At 36.9% G+C, this 25,126-nt stretch overlaps 1 protein-coding gene and 1 long non-coding RNA gene across 8 annotated transcripts; both read left to right on the top strand.

Annotated features, from left to right (window-relative positions):
* Nucleotides 1-1,812: 1,812 nt before the first annotated feature.
* Nucleotides 1,813-24,846, top strand: LOC146463831 (uncharacterized). 7 transcript variants are annotated; one of them, XM_085083865.1, is made up of 4 exons: nt 1,813-2,047; nt 2,346-2,362; nt 2,447-2,530; nt 13,709-14,069. In XM_085083865.1, exons 1-4 carry the CDS (start codon nt 2,045-2,047, stop codon nt 13,908-13,910), a joined length of 306 nt encoding a protein of 101 aa, XP_084939991.1. In that variant the 5' UTR covers nt 1,813-2,044; the 3' UTR covers nt 13,911-14,069. The 7 variants fall into 7 exon arrangements, with proteins under 7 accessions (XP_084939991.1, XP_084939993.1, XP_084939992.1 ...); XM_085083867.1 differs by lacking the exon at nt 13,709-14,069 and adding an exon at nt 24,490-24,846 and having other exon boundaries at nt 1,886-2,047; XM_085083866.1 differs by lacking the exon at nt 13,709-14,069 and adding an exon at nt 4,050-4,402 and having other exon boundaries at nt 1,896-2,047.
* On the top strand, nt 16,217-18,791 carry LOC146463832 (uncharacterized). Its single transcript, XR_014856769.1, has 4 exons — nt 16,217-16,233; nt 16,673-16,751; nt 16,835-16,918; nt 18,430-18,791. It is a non-coding gene; the product is annotated as an uncharacterized LOC146463832 (long non-coding RNA).
* Nucleotides 24,847-25,126: the final 280 nt, after the last annotated feature.

Below are 25,126 nucleotides of genomic sequence, written 5' to 3'. Positions count from 1 at the left end.
GCTTGGTTTGGTTAAACATAAATCTATTAAAATCTTTGATGTACACAAAATGTTTATTCTCATTTTCAGATATAAGCAATAATTCCATATGATCTTCAAACTTTTCTTTTGAGACAAATAATGGATATGGTTGCTTATTCTCATAACCGAAAACATTGATATTGATTTTATTTTGTAATTCAATTTTATTTATCTGTTTGATGGAAACAGGAAATACAACTCCATCATAATTCAATTCACTAACATATTTTCGGTCAGATTTTTTAATACGCTGTGGGTCTTTATCCATTAGACATAGATGCCTCACATGACACCATCTAAAACATTCATTGTCTTTATTCTGCAGATTAATTAATCCTTTCTTATTTTGTAATTCAATTGGCAGTTTAAGATACGATGAACCCTTCATTGGTTTATATCGTACAATATTCAGATAATGATTGTCGATTGATTTTATGATCCATCCTGAACCCTCTGATATCCATTGAGCTATCCTATTCAAGATTTGTTCTGCAGTAAATTTTAGTACTTCAGCAATTTCTGTTTGGTTGAGATCGTTTGAGCCTTACTGTTAAAATATGCCGTCTTGGATATAATTATATCACCTGTTGTTTTTTCAAACGTCACTTTCAGAGTTTCAATAAACTTCAAACCTTTCATGGATTCTAATATGTCTTTGATGTAAAATCCTAGTTTTTGTCTTGTTTTTTGCAATTGAACTAATGGATCTTTATCATCTATTACTGTCACCTCATATGATTCAGTATAACCTTTTAAAGCTTTATTCACTTGCTTTATTTTAGTGCGGGGAGGTGGAATTGGTTTAATATTTTCCTCACACTCTTTAATCATTTTCTTGACATTTTTACGCGGTGCTGGAATTGGTTGCTTCATAATTTTTTCCGTTCTCGGTGCTGGAACTGGTTTGTTTCGTTCGATTAATTGCTTATTCACATCTATTAATTGCTTCACTTGTTTTGTTAATGCAGCAATATTCTTACTTTGTTGAGAAATGATTTGAAATAATTCAGATTTTGATAATTATCCATATTATATTGTATATATAATAACATCTCTTTAAGCCTTTTTTCTAAAAAATTTTTAAAAGAAAAAAGTAATCAAGTCACGTAACGAACCATTCACATTTAATATTAATGTAACGGCTCCACCTGAACCATATGATGATAATTTGATAGAAACGCCTATGATTTGGAAAAAAATCTCTAATAAGATCTAAGGGTAAACTTGTTAAACCATTAGAAAACCGGAAAAAACTGGTTAAAACCGGTTAAAGAAATTGCGCAAATAATTTCCCAAGGTCAAACCAATTTTGTTAAAGAAATTGCATCAATTTTTATAACTTCCAATAATAGAAATTTTCTCCATATTATATATAAGCGGTTTCTCTTTAAATTTCTTTCAAAAAATGTAGTGGTCGCGCTCTTGCATCCAGTGAGAAGAGGTTAAGCAGCTTCCATTTTACAAAAAAAATACCATTATAGTTTAAGTTGCGCTAGGGCCAGATATCAATTATCTTGTAATGGGAAACATAGGAAATTAAATAGAGATGAAGTTTGGGAAGCACAGTCATCAAAAGGCCGGGTCCTTTGCTGTGCTAGTTAAAGACATTTTAAGTCCAATATTTCCTCTTGTCTTTACATGGTGTTTTCAAAATGCCTGGTTCGACTTATGAAATTGGACAAAACGTGGATGGTCAAATGTGTTTTAAACACAAAAGGCGTCAGCTGATTCCGGGCGTTTTTAGCTCATTCTCGGATCACTTGAGCCCGCCAAAGGATATGCGCAGATACATTGCGCAGAACGTTTTTCTGCTCTAAAGGACAGGTCAGTTATTTCCTTCAATATTAACTACTTTGCACGTAAGGTGGTCAGCTTCAAGTCAGATGAATGCTATGATTGTTGAGTCATGTGTTTTCAGTTTTAAGACAAAAATCAGCCATGAGTAAAAAATCTTATCATACCTTGCCACTCCGCTAACAGGTCTGACTTTACAGCACATTCAATAAAATCTGAAAAAACGTAGATGGTAAGATGTATTTTAACCACTAAAGGCGACCGTTGTTTCAAGAACGGCAACGCTTTTCAGCTCATTCTTGGATCATTTGAGCCCGCAAACGGATATCCGCAGAAAAATTGCGCCGAACGTTTTTCTGCTCTTCATGACACGTCAATAATCTTCTTGAATATTAACTACTTTGAACGTAAGGTGGCCAGTCTCAAGCTAAGACAGATGAATGCTATGATTGAATCATGTGTTTTCAGTTTCAAGAAAAAGACCATCACTGATTACAAAATTTGATCATACACTACCACTCTCTTAACAGGAAGCATCTTCTAAGAGGTAAACCGTTGATGTAAGAAAAACTTTCAGGGCTAGTCTTTCAAAAACTTGATATAATTCACTGTGAAAGGTTTTTCTATTTAGTCTTGCAGGCGCCAACAAGATGAACAAGTTTTGGGCCAAGATTGTTGTCATGTTGGTTATTGCTTCTCTGCTGATCGATTACAGGTCAGTCTGGGCTTTGAAACAAAATTCCCCAAAAATGGACTAATCTTATGTCTGGGATTTCTTCATAAAAGCCTTAAGATTGTTAGAACAGTTTATATACATTTTCATAGTATAACAAAAGCATAATGTAGATTTAGCAAGAGAGAATGACTGATAACCATAAAAACAACTAAAAACACAGTTTATTTCCAAAGCTGCCGAGATACCGGATGTGCACATTGTTCTGACAGTCTTCAAAAGAATAAAGAATGGATGATCGACGTTTTTGAGCGCTCAAGTTGGTCAGGGGTAACACAACGACGTTTCTGCTTGTGTAAAATTGTCTGTGTCACCTGGGAGCTAAGATTTCCCTAAATTCTACAAAATTTTACTCATTGCCTAAAATTTCTAAGATTTTGTTAACTTCTTTTTGGTGTGTAAAACTCTGAAAAAATTCCGGAATTTTGTACCTCAGCCTAGGTCAGTTAGACAATGCACACCGTTTAACTCGCTTCAATTAACTGAAGGTGGCTATCTAACGGTGTATTGTGATACTAATGTGGCTGACAGTAAAAATAAGTGAAAAACATCTTGAAGCATATCTGCTCCGGAAAATGAGAAGACGGTTGTAGACCAAGTGACTGTTTGGGCGGTAGACATTCTCGGAACATGCAAACAATTTTTCGGGCTTTATACAGAGGCTTAATTAATTGGAACATAACATCATTTTTCGGCGATTTGAGGTTTAACGAATCAAAGCAGCTAAAAGACAAATAAGGAAATCATCCTCGGAGAAAAAGGCGCAAATAAGGGGGGGGGGGGGGGGGGGAACGAAAAAGTTGAAACACGGGGAAGATTGTCGGATATTTTTCCCAGGGAAGGGTATCGTGAAAAGAAAGAAACATGAAACCCGTCCTATGGCACTAAATTGTAGTTGATTTTCTCAATGTCAAATTGACCAATCAGGGTCAACTGGAGCCTTACTGCCTCAGTGTACTGCCGAAAGATTGTTTACTCTGTAGAGGATTTCCACTCGCTTTATCGAGACAACAGTCTTTTTAAGTCCTGTAATCACCCGGATGATAGCAATTTATCGTATTTAACCTATTGCACGTAGCTAGTTTTATTTATCTGACTAAATAAATTTAGCTGCAATTTGATTAGTGATTAAATGTGTGTTTACCTTTTCCGCGAAAAACCCGGACGGTTCGGTTGAAGGTCAAATAGTTCACAAAATTCCTGTTAAATTCCATCCTGAATTTTCGGCGTTCCTCCAGAGTTACGCCTCTTTTCTGTTCGGAAAGGAACGTTGGAGACTTTAGTCATTTCTCTCGTTTCCAGCCAGCTCCTATCGGCGAAAGTCGCGCGGTAAGAAAATATGAATGCTGTTTAAGGAATCTTACCATTATTCAACGGTGAACACAATCCTGTTTTTTTCGTGCGAATGGCCAGAAAAAAAAAAAAATAAATAACAACAACAACAACATTGAAAGTAGTTAAACAAAATTCTGATTAATTAATGATTATTTGTGTTTTTCAGTGAAGCTGCTTTTTTAGGTCATTGGATTCGTCGTCGAAGGAGAAGGAGTAGGGCGAAAAACGACCAGCCAATAACATCACACATTGCGGATAAGACTACTTCTGCAAGAAGCGCTAAATTAAATCCCCCATCCTCTGTCTTGAATAAAGAATTAACAGACGAGCAATTAACAGAAGATGGTGTTTCGTCAAATAGCTAAATTTAAAAAATGAGAGAGAAACCAGAAGCTTAACAATGAAAATTGTGAACTTGATTAAATTATTGGCTTTTTCTCCCTAGAATTGTTTCTGATTTCACTGATAAAACTTACGTTTTAAGCAAAGGTACATTGAAATAAAAGGTACGGAACTATTCAAGAACGAGTATGAATTCTTTTCTCGTTTCATTCCACGTGTTGGACTCCTGCCAAGTTCTTTTGGCCTCTTACATTGTTGTAGTCCTGTCTTAGAACTCCCTCTTCCTCCGCCTTGCATAGGGTGTGGCGAGAGAACAGTGAGTCCTGTACAACTTGCAGGGGCATGTTTGGAACGAGCCAATCATATTAAAACTGGGCACCAGCCTGTTGTTGTCCGTCCAGGTTCCGCGGTTGGTTCCGAGGGAAATTGAAATACAAAGTTATACAAACACAAAAAAGTTTCAAAGAGAAGCATGGAAACATCGACCACAATTGTGTTTGAAATTGTTGTATGATTTGTGATACGAAGAAAATCTCATCGAAGCTATCCGTTGTCCTGACAAAAAGTGGACAAAAAAACAGAATTGCGCATCAGTGAGAAAATTATTGCCAAATAGAAATCGACTGAGAGTGTTGGCTCACGACACATTTGGGTCTGTTGGAAGACGAAATGTTCAGTTTTTAATTTTTTTTGTTTTAAGGTTCATAAATTTATTATTACATCGACTTTAATAAGCTTTGCTAAGGTTCAGAAACTTATCATAACATTGGCTGAGGTATAATTAATACCTTAAAGACAAAGGAAGCTTTGTTGGTCCTATTTTACTGTCTAAAAGTACAACAAGATCAAAATCAATGACATTGTTATCATTTTCAGAACAAATCATTTAGGAAGTCTCAATTACTAAAGATACTTTTTCTGCCATCAGTTGACTTGTGGAGCTAAACATTGTTACACAAGTTGTGTAATCGGTGTATTCAATGAATTAAAGCTGTAGGTTTAAGCCTTCGAACGGGTCATATATTTGGATAAACGTTTTTATGTCCCTTGCAAATCCTTTAGCTGTTCCTGTATGGATCTGGGCAATGGTAAAACTAAAAAGCCAACGTGAAAATCTAACTGCTTCATTAAATTCCAGCAGTGCCCATCTTTCCCTGGCATTGGGTGGAGTATTTTCCATATTGTCTGCCGGGAACGGGCATTAGCCTACCCCAGGGCATTTGATGGCGTCGTGATTTTTGCGTCAGAGAACTTTCATTTCTTTTTAATGATAAATTTACCAATAAAGCAATATTTTCGTCATTATCTTTGTCTAAGCTTAAGGGAAGACAAAAATGAGCTGCACAGATCCACAGACAGTTAGGTCTTTGCATGTCTTTGCATGGTGTTGGCAAAATCCCTGGTCCGACTTATGAAATTGGACAAAACGTAGATGGTCAAATGTATTTTTACCACAAATTGCGTCAGCTGATTCCGGGCGTTTTTAGCTCATTCACGGATCACTTGAGCCCGCCAAAGGATATGCGCAGATACATTGCGCAGAGCGTTTTCTTCTCTAAAGGACAGGTCAGTTATCTCCTTTAATATTAACTACTTTGCACGTAAAGTGGCCAGCTTCAAGTCGATGGATACAATGATTGTTGAGTCATGTGTTTTTAGTTTTAAGACAAGGATCATCCCTGAGTAAAAAATCTTATCATACCTGCCACTCCGTTAACAGGTCTGACTTTACAGCACATTCAATAAAATCTGGAAAAACGTAGATGGTAAAATGTATTTGTTACCACTAAAGGCGACCTCAATTTCCGGAACGGCAAAGTTTTTCAGCTTATTCTTGGATCACTTGAGCGCGCAAACGGATATCCGCAGAAAAATTTCGCCGAACGTTTTCCTGCTCTTCATGACACGTCAATAATCTTCTTGAATATTAACTGCTTTGAACGTAAGGTGGTCAGTCTCAAGCTAAGACAGATGAATGCTATGATTGTTGAGTCATGTGTTTTCAGTTTCAAGAAAAAGGCCATCACTGATTACTAAATTTGATCACACACTACCACTCTCCTAACAGGGAGCATCTTCTAAGAGGTAAACCGTTGATGTAAGAAAAACTTTTAGGGTTAGTCTTTCAAAAACGTGATATAATTCGCTGCGATTTTTGGTCTTGTCCCGAAATTTTTGTTGCAGTTTTTTCCTTGGTGCTCTGTGGGTAAACAATTTACATTTACAAATATCTAAAAACGTGTCGGGATTTTTTTTATGCTCTTAGTAAATGGAATGTTAGAAATGAAACATATATCTGTTGCACTCTGAAATGTTTTTTTGTGTTTAGTCTTGCAGGCACCAACAAGATGATTCTTGATTTTTTGTGGAAATAGCAAACAACCCAATATTTCAAGTAGTTACATAAAATTCCGTTTAATCAATGAGTAGCTGTATTTTTCAGTGAAGGTGCTGCCCCTCTTCCTGCATGGGGAAGGAGAAGAAGAAGGAGTAAAAAAAAGGACCTGCCAGTAGCATCACAGAGTGCGGAGACTACTTCTGCAAGAAGCGCTGGATTGATTTCTCCATCAACTGTCTTTGACGAAGAATTAACAGACGAACAATTGAGAGAAGAAGATGTTCTATCAAAAAACTAAGATAAAAAATGAGATATAAACAATAAGCTAAATAACAATGAAAATCGTGATGCTGATTTAATTAATGGCTGTTCTCCATAAAATTATTATTGATTTTACTGATATTAATTATGTCATTAACAAAGATGCATTGATGAATGGATGAATTCATTTTTCGTTTTAATCCACATGTTGGACTCTCGCTTGGTTTTTCTGGCCACTTAAGTCTTTAGCACTTGTTTAAAAGATTTTCCATGAAATTAATGTTTGGTAATTCATAAAAAAGGCTGTTTTTAATTTTTCTAAATTAACTTGTTGTCAAAATCTAAATTTAATTCACAAATTACGAAATTGGTAAAAAACAACAAAGATATGAGTTTTTGCAGGCGATGTAGAACTTAATCCGAAAAAGTTATTCATTCGACTTTCGCAAGTAACAGCAAGAGGAACAAGAAAAAAAGCTTGCTAACATAAAAGTTAGATTTGAAGAAGACATCTTATTCTTCTAGCACTATTCGGATTGGTATATATTCTCACAGAAAAGTCGATTATCCCGTTAAACTAAATAGTAACTACTTCCAACTTCAGGTTAAGATCTGAGAATGAGGTGCCATACAATAATATTTAAAGACAGTTGGCTGTAATGGTTTTTCCACTTGCTGTCTCTGTTCTTCAGGTCCTCAGTTTTTCTGAAGCTTTTTTGAGATGTAAAGATGACTGATACATCGAGTTCTAAGATGTATCAGTTGGTTATCATATCAGTACTCAGTACTTTGCTTTGTTTTTTTCATTATCGTTCCAGTGACCTTACTTTCTTTGGATCTACCATCTCAGTTGTCCTCCTTATCTCAGACCTAGGCAATCACGAATCTATTGTCTTTGCTGGTGAACTTCACAATTAAAAGAAATGAGAGTCACTATGACGCAAAAATCACGAGATTGGCAAATGCCTTGGGGTAGACTAATGTCAAACCCCGGGACCGGAAAATATGGAAAATACCCATACTAATGTCCTCAGGGTGATGGAAACCGTAGAAATTGACTGATGAATTAAATTTTTGCGTTGGTTTTCAAATTTGGTCTTTCTGTCCAGAATGCTTCAGAACAGAGTACGAGTTGTTCCTGTCAAGAATTGAGTTGACTCTCTCCTCTCGTTGTTCTAGAATTATTTTGTAGCAAATTGAAGGTCTTATTTCACCATTTAAAAAAAAAGAGGTCAAAAACCCCGTGATAATTCCCCTTTCAGATGTATCAGTAACTGATTGATACATTGAGTTCTAAGATGTATCAGTTGGTTATCATATGAGTGATTTGCTTTGTTTTCTCATTGTTGTTCCGACGATCTTACTTCCTTTGGATCTACCATCTCATTTCTGTCCTCCTTATCTTAGACCTAGGCAATCACGAATCTATTGTCTTTGCTGGTGAATTTACCATTAAAAGGAAAGAGAGTGCTATAACGCAAAAATTACGAGGCTTTTAAATGCCCTGGGGAAGGCTTACGCTAAGCCCCGGGGCCGGAAAATATGGAAAATTCCCCCACTAAAGCCCAGGAAGGGAGGGGGAATAGACACCGTTTGTATTGGCTAATACATTAAATTTTCGCTTTGGCTTTCTAATTTTAGCCTTTCTAAGATTCATACAGGAATAGTGAAATGATTAGCGAGGATGATAAAGAAGTTTATCCCAAATACATACGCATTCGCCAGGTAATCAACCACAATAAGCATTTTCATACCACTCACCGGCTCTTGATATCTTTCTTGTGATACTAGTTGAGAGAACTTATTTCAGCATCAGGAGAACTCAACTTTGGTAATCATTTCCACTAATCCTAACTCTAAAACATCGGGCAGAATGGGCAGACACTTACCCATATTAGTGAGCAATGAAGGCGGACTATTCGATCGTAAAAGTCGAATGAAAGCGCCGCAATAAGAGAGAAAAGGGAGGAAATTGGTGAAACAACAGGTATTTTGTTTGTTGTTTTCGTTTATTTGCTTGAATTCTTTTGGGTAAATATGCATGGGTATCTTAATTTTGTTTTCATTATCATTACTATCATCATCTTCTTTTATTTTAGTACTGATTCGGTAAACAGTTTTGTGTGGATAGATGCGGACCTGGTTTCCCTGTAAGTTACTAAAACAAACCTCTCTTAAAGAACCTCGCAGCACTTTTTTTGGACTTAGGGTGGAAGTTTTGAAATTACAATCTCGCATACAAGATAGACTTTGATCTCCTTGACACTTCATCATCATTTCAACATATGATCAAAGTTAATTTTCTCATCGGTTTCCAAGCAACAGCGATTACCATAGCAACGGAAGCGCATAGCCTCTTATTTTAAACATTGTCGATTATCTCGAAATCTAAATAGAAAACTTTTGAATGCAGAGGTCCACACAACGCAGGAATTAAACTTGCTGGTAATTTTGCCGGATCTCTCTTGTGAAAGACCTCGTGTCAGGCGTCACTTGAACGTTAAAATACAAAACTGAATGCAAGGCTGGCACCACGGCAAAGGGCAGATTTATTAGTGGCCACTTATAAATCTGCCCTTTGCCGAAGTGCCAGCCTTACATTCAGTTTTGTATTTTCTTGAAATCTAGTCAGACACTTTATGACGAAACTTTAGGGATTTAAACTACTCATTCTAGACAACTTGTAGGTGAAATTAGAAAAAAATCTGTGAGAGCGTTTTCAAGCTAAAGAGACTAGATCTCAAGCCTCTCTCTACGAGACGTTTTTTCCACAGTTGTACTTCAATCCACAAATGCCTAATTGGATCGACTGATTTTGACTTTAATTTTAATAGAAATCATGCCGTTCATTCCCATAACACAAGACGCTCTAACGATCTTCGTTTGCCTCTTCCTCGAACTAACTGGGGTAAACAAACTTTTACTTTCAAAGCTGCGAAAGACTGGAATGACCTAAAGGAAGCCGATGTTTTCTCTGTTTTTAAAGCAAAACTGAAACCTTTTTTCAAAGACTTTGACTAATTTTAAACCTTGTTTTTATTTTTTACTCGATAACTTGACTTTTTTACTATTAGGAACATATTTGCTTTTATCTATTTTGTATTTTGTTAATTAGTTTATGTACTTAGGTAGGTTAGGAGGGCTCCACTGAAAACCGCCTTGGCGAGTTGGACGCCCTTACTAAATATTGTTGTTATTATTATTATTATTATTATTATTATTATTATTATTATTATTATTATTATTATTAAGTAAATAACGAAACTATTGTTACAGAGTGATTTTGTTTATTCCTGCATTTTTCACCAATATCTCTGGCAAAATAAAACTTGACACTTTGTCTTTTCTGTTAAAGGTCTTTCCTCATAGCAAAACATTCTAAATGTATATTGAGCTTTGTAGGTGTCTCTGATTTTAAGATATTTATGTTTAAATCAAAATAAAGCGCATATAAATGGAAAAGTTCCTACTTTGCATAAATCGAGATATCTTTAAAATGCCCCACAGATTTTTCTGTTAAATCCCAAGCGGTTAAAGAAACAATTCTTTTTGATATTCCCGCAAGTTTTAGGCTCAGGAACCGAAATTGGTGTTAGATAAGAAGGCTGAATCTTGGTCAAGTTTCAGTCGTTATGACAATGTAGTATGAAGGAGATCGAAGTTTATCTTGTATGTAAGATTGTAATTTCAAAACTTCCACCCTAAGTCCAGAAAAACTGCAGCGAGCCTCCTTAACAATACTAAACGATAGATGGTATAATTTGATACTTTTAAGGGAACAGTTTTCGACTAAGGATGCTGATTTACAGCCGATGAACAAAACTAAAATTAAAGGCGCTAAAACTATTGACCTACTAAATGGCGCGTAAATTTGTTTTCCAGCCACAAAAATCACTGAGCATCTTTTCTCCTAAAAATCATCAGGTAGTTCTAACAACAAGGCATCTTAAAATCAGGTAATGTTGAAAACCAGGTAAATTGCATAGTTATTCGACCCATTTCAATTGTCTTGTTTAATTATGCTCTCCTTATAATGGATGTTCTGAGATGCATGTCTGTCGCGGACAAGCTAGCTAAAGTCCATGTGGAACAACAGTCTTTAAACTGAATTTCAATATTTATTGAATAAACCCATTACACAAGATGTGTAACAATATTTAGCTACAGAGATCAACTGAGGGAAGGGAATAAAAATATCTTTCCTTACTAAACTTCCAATTAATCCCGTTTGTTACTGCGCCTAGAGTGGATTTTAAATTTCTTTCAAAAAATGTAGTGGTCACGCTCTTGCATCCAGTGAGAAGAGGTTAAGCAGCTTCTATTTTACAAAAAAAATACTATTATAGTTTCAGTTGCGCTAGGGCCAAATATCAATTATCTTGTCATGGGAAACATAGGAAATTAAATAGAGATGAAGTTCGAGAAGCTCAGTTATCAAAAGGCCGGTTCCTCTGCTGTGCTAGTTACAGACATTTTAAGTCCAATATTTGCCCTTGTCTTCACATGGTGTTTTCAAAATGCCTGGTTCGACTTATAAAATTGGACAAAACGTAGATGTTCAAATGTATTTTAAACACAAAAGGCGTCAGCTAATTTCGGGTGTTTTTAGCTCATTCTCGGATCACTTGAGCCCGCCAAAGGATATGCGCAGATACATTGCGCAGAACGTTTTTCTGCTCTAAAGGACAAGTCAGTTATTCCCTTCAATATTAACTACTTTGCACGTAAGGTGGCCAACTTCAAGTCGATGGATACAATGATTGTTGAGTCATGTGTTTTCAGTTTTAAGACAAAAATAAGCCATGAGTAAAAAATCTTATCATACCTTGCCACTCCGCTAACAGGTCTGACTTTACAGCACATTCAATAAAATCTGGAAAAACGTAGATGGTAAGATGTATTTTAACCACTAAAGGCGACCGTTGTTTCAAGAGCGGCAACGCTTTTCAGCTCATTCTTGGATCATTTGAGCCCGCAAACGGATATCCGCAGAAAAATTGCGCCGAACGTTTTTCTGCTCTTCATGACACGTCAATAATCTTCTTGAATATTAACTACTTTGAACGTTAGGTGGCCAGTCTCAAGCTAAGACAGATGAATGCTATGATTGAATCATGTGTTTTAAGTTTAAGGAAAAAGGCCATCACTGATTACAAAATTTGATCATACACTACCACTCTCCTAACAGGAAGCATCTTCTAAGAGGTAAACCGTTGATGTAAGAAAAACTTTCAGGGCTAGTCTTTCAAAAACTTGATATAATTCACTGTGAAATGTTTTTCTATTTAGTCTTGCAGGCGCCAACAAGATGAACAAGTTTTGGGCCAAGATTATTGTCATGTTGGTTATTGCTTCTCTGCTGATCGATTACAGGTCAGTCTGGGCTTTGAAACAAAATTCCCCAAAAATGGACTAATCTTATGTCTGGGATTTCTCCATAAAAGCCTTAAGATTGTTAGAACAGTTTATATACATTTTCATAGTATAACAAAAGCATAATGTAGATTTAGCAAGAGAGAATGACTGATAACCATAAAAACAACTAACAACACAGTTTATTACCAAAGCTGCCGAGATACCGGATGTGCACATTGTTCTGACAGTCTTCAAAAGAATAAAGAATGGATGATCGACGTGTTTGAGCGCTCAAGTTGGTCAGGGGTAACACAACGACGTTTCTGCTTGTGTAAAATTGTCTGTGTCACCTGGGAGCTAACATTTCTCTAAATTCTACAAAATTTTACTCATTGCCTAAAATTTCTAAGATTTTGTTAACTTCTTTTTGGTATGTAAAACTCTAAAAAAATTCCGGAATTTTGTACCTAAGCCTAGGTCAATTAGACAATGCACACCGTTTAACTCGCTTCAATTAACTGAAGGTGGCTATCTAACGGTGTATTGTGATACTAGTGTGGCTGACAGTAAAAGTAAGTGAAAAACATCTTGAAGCATATCTGCTCCGGAAAATGAGAAGACGGTTGTAGACCAACTGACTGTTTGGGCTGTAGACATTCTCGGAACATGCAAACAATTTTTCGGACTTTATACAGAGGCTTAATTGGAACATAACATCATTTTTCGGCGATTTGAGGTTTAACGAATCAAAGCAGCTAAAAGACAAATAAGGAAATCATCCTCGGAGAAAAAGGCGCAAATAAGGGGGGGGGGGGGGGGGGGAACGAAAAAGTTGAAACACGGGGAAGATTGTCGGATATTTTTCCCAGGGAAGGGTATCGTGAAAAGAAAGAAACATGAAACCCGTCCTATGGCACTAAATTGTAGTTGATTTTCTCAATGTCAAATTGACCAATCAGGGTCAACTGGAGACTTACTGCCTCAGTGTACTGCCGAAAGATTGTTTACTCTGTAGAGGATTTCCACTCGTTTTATCGAGACAACAGTCTTTTTTAGTCCTGTAATCACCAGGATGATAACAATTTATCGTATTTAACCTATTGCACGTAGCTAGTTTTATTTATCTGACTAAATAAATTTTGGTGTAATTTGATTAGTGATTAAATGTGTGTTTACCTTTTCCGCGAAAAACCCGGACGGTTCGGTTGAAGGTCAAATAGTTCACAAAATTCCTGTTAAATTCCATCCTGAATTTTCGGCGTTCCTCCAGAGTTACTCCTCTTTTCCGTTCGGAAAGGAACGTTGGAGACGTTAGTCATTTCTCCCGTTTCCAGTCGGCTCTTATCGGCGAAAGTCGCGCGGTAAGAAAACATGAATGCTGTTTTAAGGAATCTTACCATTATTCAACGGTGAACACAATCATGTTTTTTTCGTGCTAATGGCCAAAAAAAAAAAAAAAAACAACAACAACAACATTTAAAGTAGTTAAACAAAATTCTGATTAATTAATGATTATTTGTGTTTTTCAGTGAAGCTGCTACGGGGATAACAACTTGGACTCGTCGTCGAAGGAGAAGGAGTAGGGCGAAAAACGACCAGCCAATAACATCACACATTGCGGATAAGACTACTTCTGCAAGAAGCGCTAAATTGAATCCCCCATCAACTGTCTTGAATGAAGAATTAACAGACGAGCAATTAACAGAAGATGGTGTTTCGTCAAATAGCTAAGTTTAAAAAATGAGAGAGAAACCAGAAGCTTAACAATGAAAATTGTGAACTTGATTAAATTATTGGCTTTTATCCCTAGAATTGTTTCTGATTTCACTGATAAAACTTACGTTTTAAGCAAAGGTACATTGAAATAAAAGGTACGGAACTATTCAAGAACGAGTATGAATTCTTTTCTCGTTTCATTCCACGTGTTGGACTCCTGCCAAGTTCGTTTGGCGTCTTACATTGTTGTAGTCCTGTCTCAGAACTCCCTCTTCCTCCGCCTTGCATAGGGTGTGGCGAGAGAACAGAGAGACCTGTACAACTTGCAGGCGCATGTTCGGAACGAGCCAATCATATTAAAACTGGGCACCAGCCTGTTCACCCCCCGCCGAAAAGCTGATCAAATTCAAAGACAATGCTCTTTGTTTAGCGTCGCAAATACGTCCATAAAAGGAGATTTTGAAACAATAGCTTTAGCGCCAAACAAAGGCTTATTAATTCAGGAGGGAAATTCAAACTCGCTGTTATTATAATAGCGAAATTCACGAGGGAAATTCAAAAATAGCCGATGACTACACGAGTTCGAAATTGGCATATTTGGCGAAAGAGTCGCGTCGAGAGTAAAAGAGTGATGGTTTTAAAACTAACACCTCTTTTTTAAGAGCCGCGCTAGCAACAGATGCTTTTGTTTTAAGACTAAATGACAACGACCACATTAATCCTTTTCAATCAAACGGTCTAATCGGGCGATTTTTCCAATCCAAAGCGCGAGTTTTCATAAACGAATTAGCCTTTCCTTTCCTTTTTTTTACGAGTAAGGCAAGTTAGTTTTGAAATTCACAACTCTTGACCAAGTGAAACCTTCGATAAAAGCTTCATTGTTTTGCGGCGTTGTGCTGCGCGCTTTTATCAACTGATCCAAAATCGTATAAAAGAAGTTTCTTGCTTGGGGTCAATAACAAAAATAGCAAACCTTCCGCAACTTTCCAAACCCCTCTCCCCTAGTGCCGCTAGTTTGACACGCCGACAATTTTGTGACAATTTGAAATTCATCTTCGCCGAGTCTCGGAACAATTCCCTAAGCGCAATAAACAACAAAAGGCTTTTGTTTGGACTTGTGAAGACGAATTTGACTCACTACAATGGACCATTTCTTGATACCGTGTTGTCCGTCCAGGTTTCGCGGTCTGTTCCGAGGGAAATTGAAATAAAATGTTATACAAACACGAAAAAGTTTCAAAGAGAAGCCGGCATGGAAACACCGACCAAAATTGTGTTTGAAATTGTTGTATGATTTGTGATACGAAGAAAATCTCATCGAAGCTATCCGTTGTCCTGACAAAAAGTGGAAAAAAACCCCCGAAATTGCGCATGAGTGAAAAAATTATTGCCAAATAGAAATCGACTGAGAGTGTTGGCTCACGACACATTTGGGTCTGTTGGAAGACGAAATGTTCAGTTTTTAATTTTTTTTGCAAAGGCTCATAAATTTATTATTACATCGACTTTAATAAGCTTTGCTAAGGTTCAGAAACTTATCATAACGTACAAAAGGAAGCTTTGTTGGTCCTATTTTGCTGTCTGAAAGCACAACAAGGTCAAAAGCAATGACATTGTTATCATTTTCAGAACAAATTTATTTACAAATCACATTATTTAGGAAGTTTGAGTCACTAAAGATACTCTTACTGCCATCAGTTGACTTCTGGAGCTAAATATTGTTACACAAGTTGTGTAATCCGTTTATTCAATGAATTTAGGCTGTAGGTTACCCTTCGAATGGGTCATATATTTGGATAAACTTGTTTACATCCCTTGCAAATCCTTTAGCTATTCCTGTATGAATCTGGGCAGGGGTAAAACTAAAAAGCCAACGCGAAAATCTAACTGCTTCATTAAATTCCAGCAGTGCCCATCCTTCCCGGGCATTGGGTGGAGCATTTTCCATATTGTCTGGCCCCGGAACCGGGCATTAGCCTACCTAAGGGCATTTGGTCACCTCGTGATTTTTGCGTCGAAGCACTTTCATTTCTTTTTAATGATAAATTTACCAATAAAGAAATATTTTCGTCATTATCTATGTCTAAGCTTAAGGGAGGACAAAAATGAGATGCTCAGATCCACAGACAGTTAGGTCTTTGCATGTCTTTACATGGTGTTGGCAAAATCCCTGGTCCGACTTATGAAATTGGACAAAACGTAGATGGTCAAATGTATTTTTACCACAAATTGCGTCAGCTGATTCCGGGCGTTTTTAGCTCATTCACGGATCACTTGAGCCCGCCAAAGGATATGCGCAGATACATTGCGCAGAACGTTTTTCTGCTCTAAAGGACAAGTCAGTTATTCCCTTCAATATTAAATACTTTGTACGTAAGGTGGCCAGCTTCAAGTCGATGGATACAATGATTGTTGAGTCATGTGTTCTCAGTTTTAAGACAAGGATTATCCATGAGTAAAAAATCTTATCATACCTTGCCACTCCGCAAACAAGTCTGACTTTACAGCACATTCAATAAAATCTGGAAAAAGGTAGATGGCAAAATGTATTTTGACCACTAAAGGCTACCGCTGTTTCCGGAACGGCAATGTTTTCAGCTCATTCTTGGATCACTTGAGCCCGCAAACAGATATCCGCAGAAAAGTTGCGTCGAACGTTTTTCTGCTCTTCACGACACGTCAATAATCTTCTTGAATATTAACTACTTTGAACGTAAGGTGGTCAGTCTCAAGCTAAGACAGATGAATGCAATGATTGTTGAGTCATGTGTTTTCAGTTTCAAGAAAAAGGCCATCACTGATTACAAAATTTGATCATACACTACCACTCTCCTAACAGGAAGCATCTTCTAAGAGGTAAGCCGTTGATGTAAGAAAAACTTTCAGGGCTAGTCTTTCAAAAACTTGATATAATTCACTTTGAAATGTTCTGTGTTTAGTGTTGCAGGCACCAACAAGATGAACAAGTTTTGGGCCAAGATTATTGTCATGTTGGTTATTGCTTCTCTGTTGATCGATTACAGGTCAGTCTGGGCTTTGAATCAATATACCCGAAAAATGGGCTTAATTTAATTTCTCTCAGGGATTTCTCCATATAAGCTTTGAGATTCTTAGAACAGTTTATTTACATTTTTATAGTATAATAAAAGCATAATGTAGATTTAATAACAGAGAATGACTGATAACCACAGTTTATTACCAAAGCTGCCGAGATATTGATGAGCAGATTGTTCTTACAGACTCAAAAGAATAAAGAATGGTTGATCGACGTTTTTGAGCCCTCAAGTTGGTCAGGGGTAACACAACGACGTTTCTGCTTGTGTAAAATTGTCAGTGTCACCTGGGAGCTCAGATTTCTCTAAATTCTACCAAATTTTACTCATTGCCTAAAATTTCTAAGATTTTGTTAACTTCTGTTCCGTGTGTAAAACTCTGAAAAAATTCCGGAATTTTGTACCTCAGCCTAGGTCAGTTAGACACTGCACACCGTTTAACTCGCTTCAATTAACTGAAGGTGGCTATCTAACGGTGGATTGTGATACTAATGTGGCTGACAGTAAAAATAAGTGAAAAACATCTTGAAGCATATCTGCTCCGGAAAATGAGAAGACAGTTGTAGACCAACTGACTGTTTGTGCGGTAGACATTCTCGGAACACGCAAATAATTTTTTCGGGCTTTATACAGAGGCTTAATTGGTTCATAACATCATTTTTCGGCGATTTGAGGTTTAACGAATCAAAGCAGCTAAAAGACAAATAAGGAAATCATCCTCGGAGAAAAACGCACAAATAACGGGGGGGGGGGGGGGGGGGTGGGGGGGAACGAAAAAGTTGAAACACGGGGAAGATTGTCGGATATTTTTCCCAGGGAAGGGTATCGTGAAAAGAAAGAAACATGAAACCCGTCCTATGGCACTAAATTGTAGTTGATTTTCTCAATGTCAAATTGACCAATCCGGGTCAACTGGAGACTTACTGCCTCAGTGTACTGCCGAAAGATTGTTTACTCTGTAGAGGATTTCCACTCGTTTTATCGAGACAACAGTCTTTTTTAGTCCTGTAATCACCAGGATGATAACAATTTATCGTATTTAACCTATTGCACGTAGCTAGTTTTATTTATCTGACTAAATAAATTTTGGTGTAATTTGATTAGTGATTAAAATGTGTGTTTACCTTTTCCGCGAAAAACCCGGACGGTTCGGTTGAAGGTCAAATAGTTCACAAAATTCCTGTTAAATTCCATCCTGAATTTTCGGCGTTCCTCCAGAGTTACTCCTCTTTTCCGTTCGGAAAGGAACGTTGGAGACGTTAGTCATTTCTCTCGTTTCCAGCCGGCTCCTATCGGCGAAAGACGCGCGGTAAGAAAACATGAATGCTGTTTTAAGGAATCTTACCATTATTCAACGGTGAACACAATCATGTTTTTTTCGTGCGAATGGCCAAAAAAAAAAAAAAAAAAAACCAACAACAACAACATTTAAAGTAGTTAAACAAAATTCTGATTAATTAATGATTATTTGTGTTTTTCAGTGAAGCTGCTACGGGGATAACAACTTGGACTCGTCGTCGAAGGAGAAGGAGTAGGGCGAAAAACGACCAGCCAATAACATCACACATTGCGGATAAGACTACTTCTGCAAGAAGCGCTAAATTGAATCCCCCATCAACTGTCTTGAATGAAGAATTAACAGACGAGCAATTAACAGAAGATGGTGTTTCGTCAAATAGCTAAGTTTAAAAAATGAGAGAGAAACCAGAAGCTTAACAATGAAAATTGTGAACTTGATTAAATTATTGGCTTTTTCTCCCTAGAATTGTTTCTGATTTCACTGATAAAACTTACGTTTTAAGCAAAGGTACATTGAAATAAAAGGTACGGAACTATTCAAGAACGAGTATGAATTCTTTTCTCGTTTTATTCCACGTGTTGGACTCCTGCCAAGTTCGTTTGGCGTCTTACATTGTTGTAGTCCTGTCTCAGAACTCCCTCTTCCTCCGCCTTGCATAGGGTGTGGCGAGAGAACAGAGAGACCTGTACAACTTGCAGGCGCATGTTCGGAACCAGCCAATCATATTAAAATCAGGCACCAGCCTGTTGTTGTCCGTCCAGGTTCCGCGGCCGGTTCCGAGGGAAACTGAAATACAAAGTTATACAAACACAAAAACGTTTCGAAGAGAAGCATGGAAACACCGACCAAAATTGTGTTTGAAATTGTTGTATGATTTGTGATACGAAGAAAATCTCATCGAAGCTATCCGTTGTCCTGACAAAACGTGGAGAAAAAAACCGAAATTGCGCATGAGTGAAAATATTATTGCCAAATAGAAATCGACTGAGAGTGTTGGCTCACGACACATTTGGGTCTGTTGGAAGAGGAAATGTTCAGTTTTTAATTTTTTTTGCAAAGGCTCATAAATTTATTATTACATCGACTTTAATAAGCTTTGCTAAGGTTCAGAAACTTATCATAACATTAGCTGAGGTATAATTAACACCTTAAAGTACAAAGGAAGCCTTGTTGGTCCTATTTTGCTGTCTAAAAGCACAACAAGATCAAAAGCAATGACATTGTTATCATTTTCAGAACAAATTTATTTACAAATCACATTATTTAGGAAGTTTGAGTCACTAAAGATACTCTTACTGCCATCAGTTGACTTCTGGAGCTAAATATTGTTACACAAGTTGTGTAATCCGTTTATTCAATGAATTTAGGCTGTAGGTTACCCTTCGAATGGGTCATATATTTGGATAAACTTGTTTACATCCCTTGCAAATCCTTTAGCTATTCCTGTATGAATCTGGGCAGGGGTAAAACTAAAAAGCCAACGCGAAAATCTAACTGCTTCATTAAATTCCAGCAGTGCCCATCCTTCCCGGGCATTGGGTGGAGCATTTTCCATATTGTCTGGCCCCGGAACCGGGCATTAGCCTACCTAAGGGCATTTGGTCACCTCGTGATTTTTGCGTCAGAGCACTTTCATTTCTTTTAAATGATAAATTCACCAATAAAGAAATATTTTCGTCATTATGAATGTCTAAGCTTAAGGGAGGACAAAAATGAGATGCGTAGATACACAGACAGTCAGGTCTTTGCATGTCTTTACATGGTGTTGGCAAAATCCCTGGTCCGACTTATGAAATTGGACAAAACGTTGATGGTCAAATGTATTTTTACCACAAATTGCGTCAGCTGATTCCGGGCGTTTTTAGCTCATTCTCGGATCACTTGAGCCCGCCAAAGGATATGCGCAGATACATTGCGCAGAACGTTTTTCTGCTCTAAAGGACAAGTCAGTTATTCCCTTCAATATTAACTACGTTGCACGTAAGGTGGCCAACTTCAAGTCGATGGATACAATGATTGTTGAGTCATGTGTTCTCAGTTTTAATTAAGACAAGGATCATCCATGAATTAAAAATCTTATCATACCTGCCACTTCGCAAACAGGGCTGACTTTACAGCACATTCAATAAAATCTGGAAAAAGGTAGATGGCAAAATGTATTTTGACCACTAAAGGCGACCGCTGTTTCCGGAACGGCAACGTTTTTTCAGCTCATTCTTGGATCACTTAAGCGCGAAAACAGATATCCGCAGAAAAATTGCGCCGAACGTTTTTCTGCTCTTCATGACACGTCAATAATCTTCTTGAATATTAACTACTTTGAACGTAAGGTGTTCAGTATCAAGCTAAGACAGATGAATGCTATGATTGTTGAGTCATGTGTTTTCAGTTTCAAGAAAAAGGCCATCACTGATTACAAAATTTGATCATACACTACCACTCTCCTTACAGGAAGCATCTTCTAAGAGGTAAACCGTTGATGTAAGAAAAACTTTCAGGGTTAGTCTTTCAAAAACTTGATATAATTCGCTGTGAAATATTTTTGTATTTAGTTTTGCAGGCGCCAACAAGATGAACAAGTTTTGGGCCAAGATTATTGTCATGTTGGTTATTGCTTCTCTCTTGATCGATTACAGGTCAGTCTTAGCTTTGAAACAAAATTCCCAAAAAATGGACTAATCTTTTGTCTGGGATTTCTCCATAAAAGCCTTAAGATTGTTAGAACAGTTTATATACATTTTCATAGTATAACAAAAGCATAATGTATATTTAGCAAGAGGGAATGACTGATAACCATAAAAACAACTAAAAACACAGTTTATTACCAAAGCTGCCGAGATACTGATGTGCAGATTGTTCTGACAGTCTTCAAAAGAATAAAGAATGGATGATCGACGTTTTTGAGCCCTCAAGTTGGTCAGGGGTAACGCAACGACGTTTCTGCTTGCGTAAAATTGTCAAAGTGTGTCACCTGGGAGCTAACATTTCTCTCAATTCTACCAAATTTTACTCATTCCCTAAAATTTCTAAGATTTTCATAAATTCATTTTGGTGTGTAAAACTCTGAAAAAAATTCTGAAATTTTTTTCTAAGCCTAGGCCAGTTAGACATTGCATACCATTTAATTCGCTTCAAGTAACTGAAGGTGGCTATCTAAGGGTGTATACTAATATGGCTGACAGTAAATATAAGTGAAAAACACCCTGAAGCATACCTGCTCAGGGAAATGAGATGACAATTGCAGGTCAACTGACTTTGGGTTTGGGCGGTAGGCATTCTCGAAACACGCAAACAATTGTTCTGGCTTTTTACTGAGGCTAAATTGGAATATAACAGTGATCAATTTTCGGTGATTTGAGGTTTAACGAATCAAAACAGCTAAAAGACAAACAAATAAATCATCCTTGGAGACACAGGGGCAAATAGGGGGGACGATGGAAAAGTTGAAACACGGGGAAAATCGTCGGATATTTTATCCCGTGGAAGGGTATCGTGAAAAGAAAAAACAAGGGACCCGTCCTATTGCAATAAATTGTAGTTGATTTTCTCAATGTCAAATAGATATCATTGACCATTCCGGGTCAACTGTAGACTTACTGCCTCTGTGTACTGCCGAAAGACTCTGTACTCTGTAGAGGACTTCCACTCGCTTTATCGAAACAACAGTCTTTTTTATAGTCCTGTAATTTTTTTTTTTATTTAAACATATTTTATTGTCGAAGTTTGCCCTAAGAGAAAAAAAAACTCATCGAGAGGGCTCACTTCGAAATAACGTTGAATTGAAAAATTAACATTAATTAGTCAGAGCGGCAGCAAAATTAACCAAAAGCAGCATTAAGCAATGAGGTGGAAAATACACATCTAGGTACTTTTATAAAATCGCTTCGATTCAGATAGCCCTGTAATCACCCGGACAATAACAATTTATCGTCCTGAGGGTAACCTATTGCACGTAGCTTGTTTTATTGATCTGCCTAAATAAATTAGGTGCCATATTGATTAGTGATTAAATGTGTGTTTAACTTTTCCACGAAAAATCCGGACAGTTCGGGTGAAAGTCAAATGGATCACAAAATTCTCGTAAAATTCCAACCTCAATTTTCGGGTTCCTCTAGAGCTACTCCTATTTTCCCGTTCGGAAAGGAACGTCGGTTATCTTTCGTCCGTACCAACGTAAGATGGACCATTCGGTCAATATTTAAATTTCTGATAACAGTAATCACTTTCTTACTTCCTTTGAGTGTAAGGATTATGTCAAATATCTAGGTGTCTTACTGGACAGTCATTTGAGCGGGAAATACCACATTGACAATGTAGCACTAAAAATAAGTAGAATTATTGGAGTTATTGCCCGTCTTAGTCACCCTTTTACCACTCTATTACGTATTTACCGCTCTTTGATACTACCCTATCTGTCCTATGGTTTGGTTGCTTGGGGCCAAGCTGCCAAATCCCATCTACAAAAAATCCTTGTGCTACAAAAACGTGTCCTTCGGTTGATGTTTTTCTCTGAACCAAGAGCGCATGCCGTACCTTTATTTAACTCCTCAAAAATTCTGCCTTTAAATATGTTACACATTGAAACAGTTTCCTCAATAATGTTCGACGTCTCATGTTTAACTGTTCCCACTCACATTAGTAATCTCTTCATTAAAGCTAAAGAAAAGCATAATCATCTGACCAGGCTCTCTTCCTCCGACAATTTTGATATTAACCTATCGAGACTGAATCAAAACCAAGGTTCTTTTGCGAGGTTCGGTGCTAAGCTTTGGAATTCCATTTGCGATGAATTTCCTCAACTCCCCAAGAGAGTTTTCAAAAAAAACATATCAATGACATGTTATTTTCGTTACTAGAGGCCGAGGACGATTATGATGAATCGCCCATACTACTTCAAAAAATAGCGAACTATCGGACAGACACATATAAAGTATACTTAAAGTCTTATTTAGTTTTCTTTTCTTTTCTGAAGTTTTATTCTAACATTGTGCAAACCAAGAAAATATCTGTACGCCCCCCAATGAAGGTTTTTGTTTTGTTTCCACCCTTTACAACCAGGAAATTTCAGTTTATCTTTATACTTTACTTCTAAAATTTTGACTTTTCAAGTCCCTCCCAGTTTCACAGCTGAATTTACTTGTTACTGAAGTGGTTGACTTTGTCATTGCTATTTATTCACGTTTGTACATTTATTTATCGCTGACTGCTGTAACCCTGATCTCCGCCCGCCTCGACTAGCACCTGCTATTTGCGGGCGGAAATAGACCTTATTTGAATTGACTTGATGTCGATAATAAAAAAGTTGTAAGTTGTAAAGTTGGAGACTTTAGTCATTTCTCTCGTTTCCAACCGGGTCCTATCGGTGAAATACGAGCGATTATAAAACATAGAAAGCACCATTTGTTTCGGTTGGTATGCTGTTTTAAGAAATCTTACCATTACTCAACGGTGACCACAATCACGTTTTTTTCGTGCGAATGGCAAAAAACCGCAATATTTAAAGTTGTTAAAGAAAATTCCGATTAATTAATAATTATTTGTATGCAGTCGATGAAAAAGTTGATACAGGCGAAAAAATCTTCGAATATTTTTTCCATGGAGGGAAGGGTATTGTGAAAAAGAAAAAGCGAGAAAACTATGTCATTTAATTGTATTTGCTTTTGCCCGTGTCAAAGATACTTCATTGACCAATCCGGTTTACTCTGAAGAGGACTCCCACTCGCTTTATCGAGTCAACAGTCTTTTTTAGTCCACAAATCATCTGGACAATAAGGATAAGGATTAAGCTATTGCGCGAAGTCAGTTTTATTTATCTGACTAAATAAATCTCGCTGCTATATTGTTAGTGGTTAGATGTGTGTTTACCATTTGCATGAAAAATTTCTTTTGAAAATGAAATGGATTAAAACATTCCCGAAAAATTCCATCCGCAATCTTCAGGGTACCTCCAGCGGTACTCCTCTTTTCCTTATCGAAATGGAACGTCGGAGACTTCTCTACCATTAGTGTTTTCTCTTGTTTTCATCCGGTTTCTATTTATCAGTGAAAGTTGCGCGATAACGTATCATGGAAAGCGCCATTTCTCCCAGTTAATATGCTGTTTTAACAAATCTCACCATTATTCAACGGTGATAATAGTCGATACTTTTCGTGGAAATATATATATAAACAAGACATATATATATATTTAAAACAGTTAAAAAAAAATTCTTATTAATTACTGATTATTTATATTTTTCAGTGAAGCTATGGTTGCAGTACCTATTGCGCGTCGTCGTCGTAGAAGGAATAGGTGGAAAAACGACAAGCCAGTTGCATCACAGAGTGAGGATAACACTACTTCTGGAAGAAGCGCTGAACTGATTTCTTCATCAGCTGTCTTTAATAAAGAATTAGAAGACGAATCAATTAAGAAAAGATGATTTTTCATCAAAAAACTAAATTAAAAATGAGAGAGAAACTACAAACTTAACGACAATGAGAATCGTGATGATCAGTGATTTATTAATGGCTGTTCTTTCTAGAATTGTTACCGATTTCAGTTATATTATTTATGTTATATATTTAAAGAAAGGTACATTGAAATAAAAGGTAATTAAGCAAAATTTAGAACGTGGATGATTTTATTTTTTATTTTGTTCCACATGTTGGACTCCCACAAAGTTTTAATGGTCTCTTACGCTGTACCATTAGATAAAATTAAGCTTTTCTTTCAAAAACGCATTACATATATTAATTCATAAGCCCATTTCCTTCAATTCCTCCAATTCCTTCAAAATATTCTAAAATTTTTTGAAAAATTGCTAAAATTTTTGAAAATTCTTAGAATAGCTAATATACACTTTCATAGTCCAACAAAAGCACAATGTAGATATAGT

Source organism: Pavona decussata, unplaced genomic scaffold, assembly GCF_977016875.1.
Source record: "Pavona decussata unplaced genomic scaffold, jaPavDecu1.1 SCAFFOLD_174, whole genome shotgun sequence".
In the NCBI taxonomy this organism is placed as follows: domain Eukaryota; kingdom Metazoa; phylum Cnidaria; class Anthozoa; order Scleractinia; family Agariciidae; genus Pavona; species Pavona decussata.
This window is presented reverse-complemented; position numbering and strand designations above follow the sequence as displayed.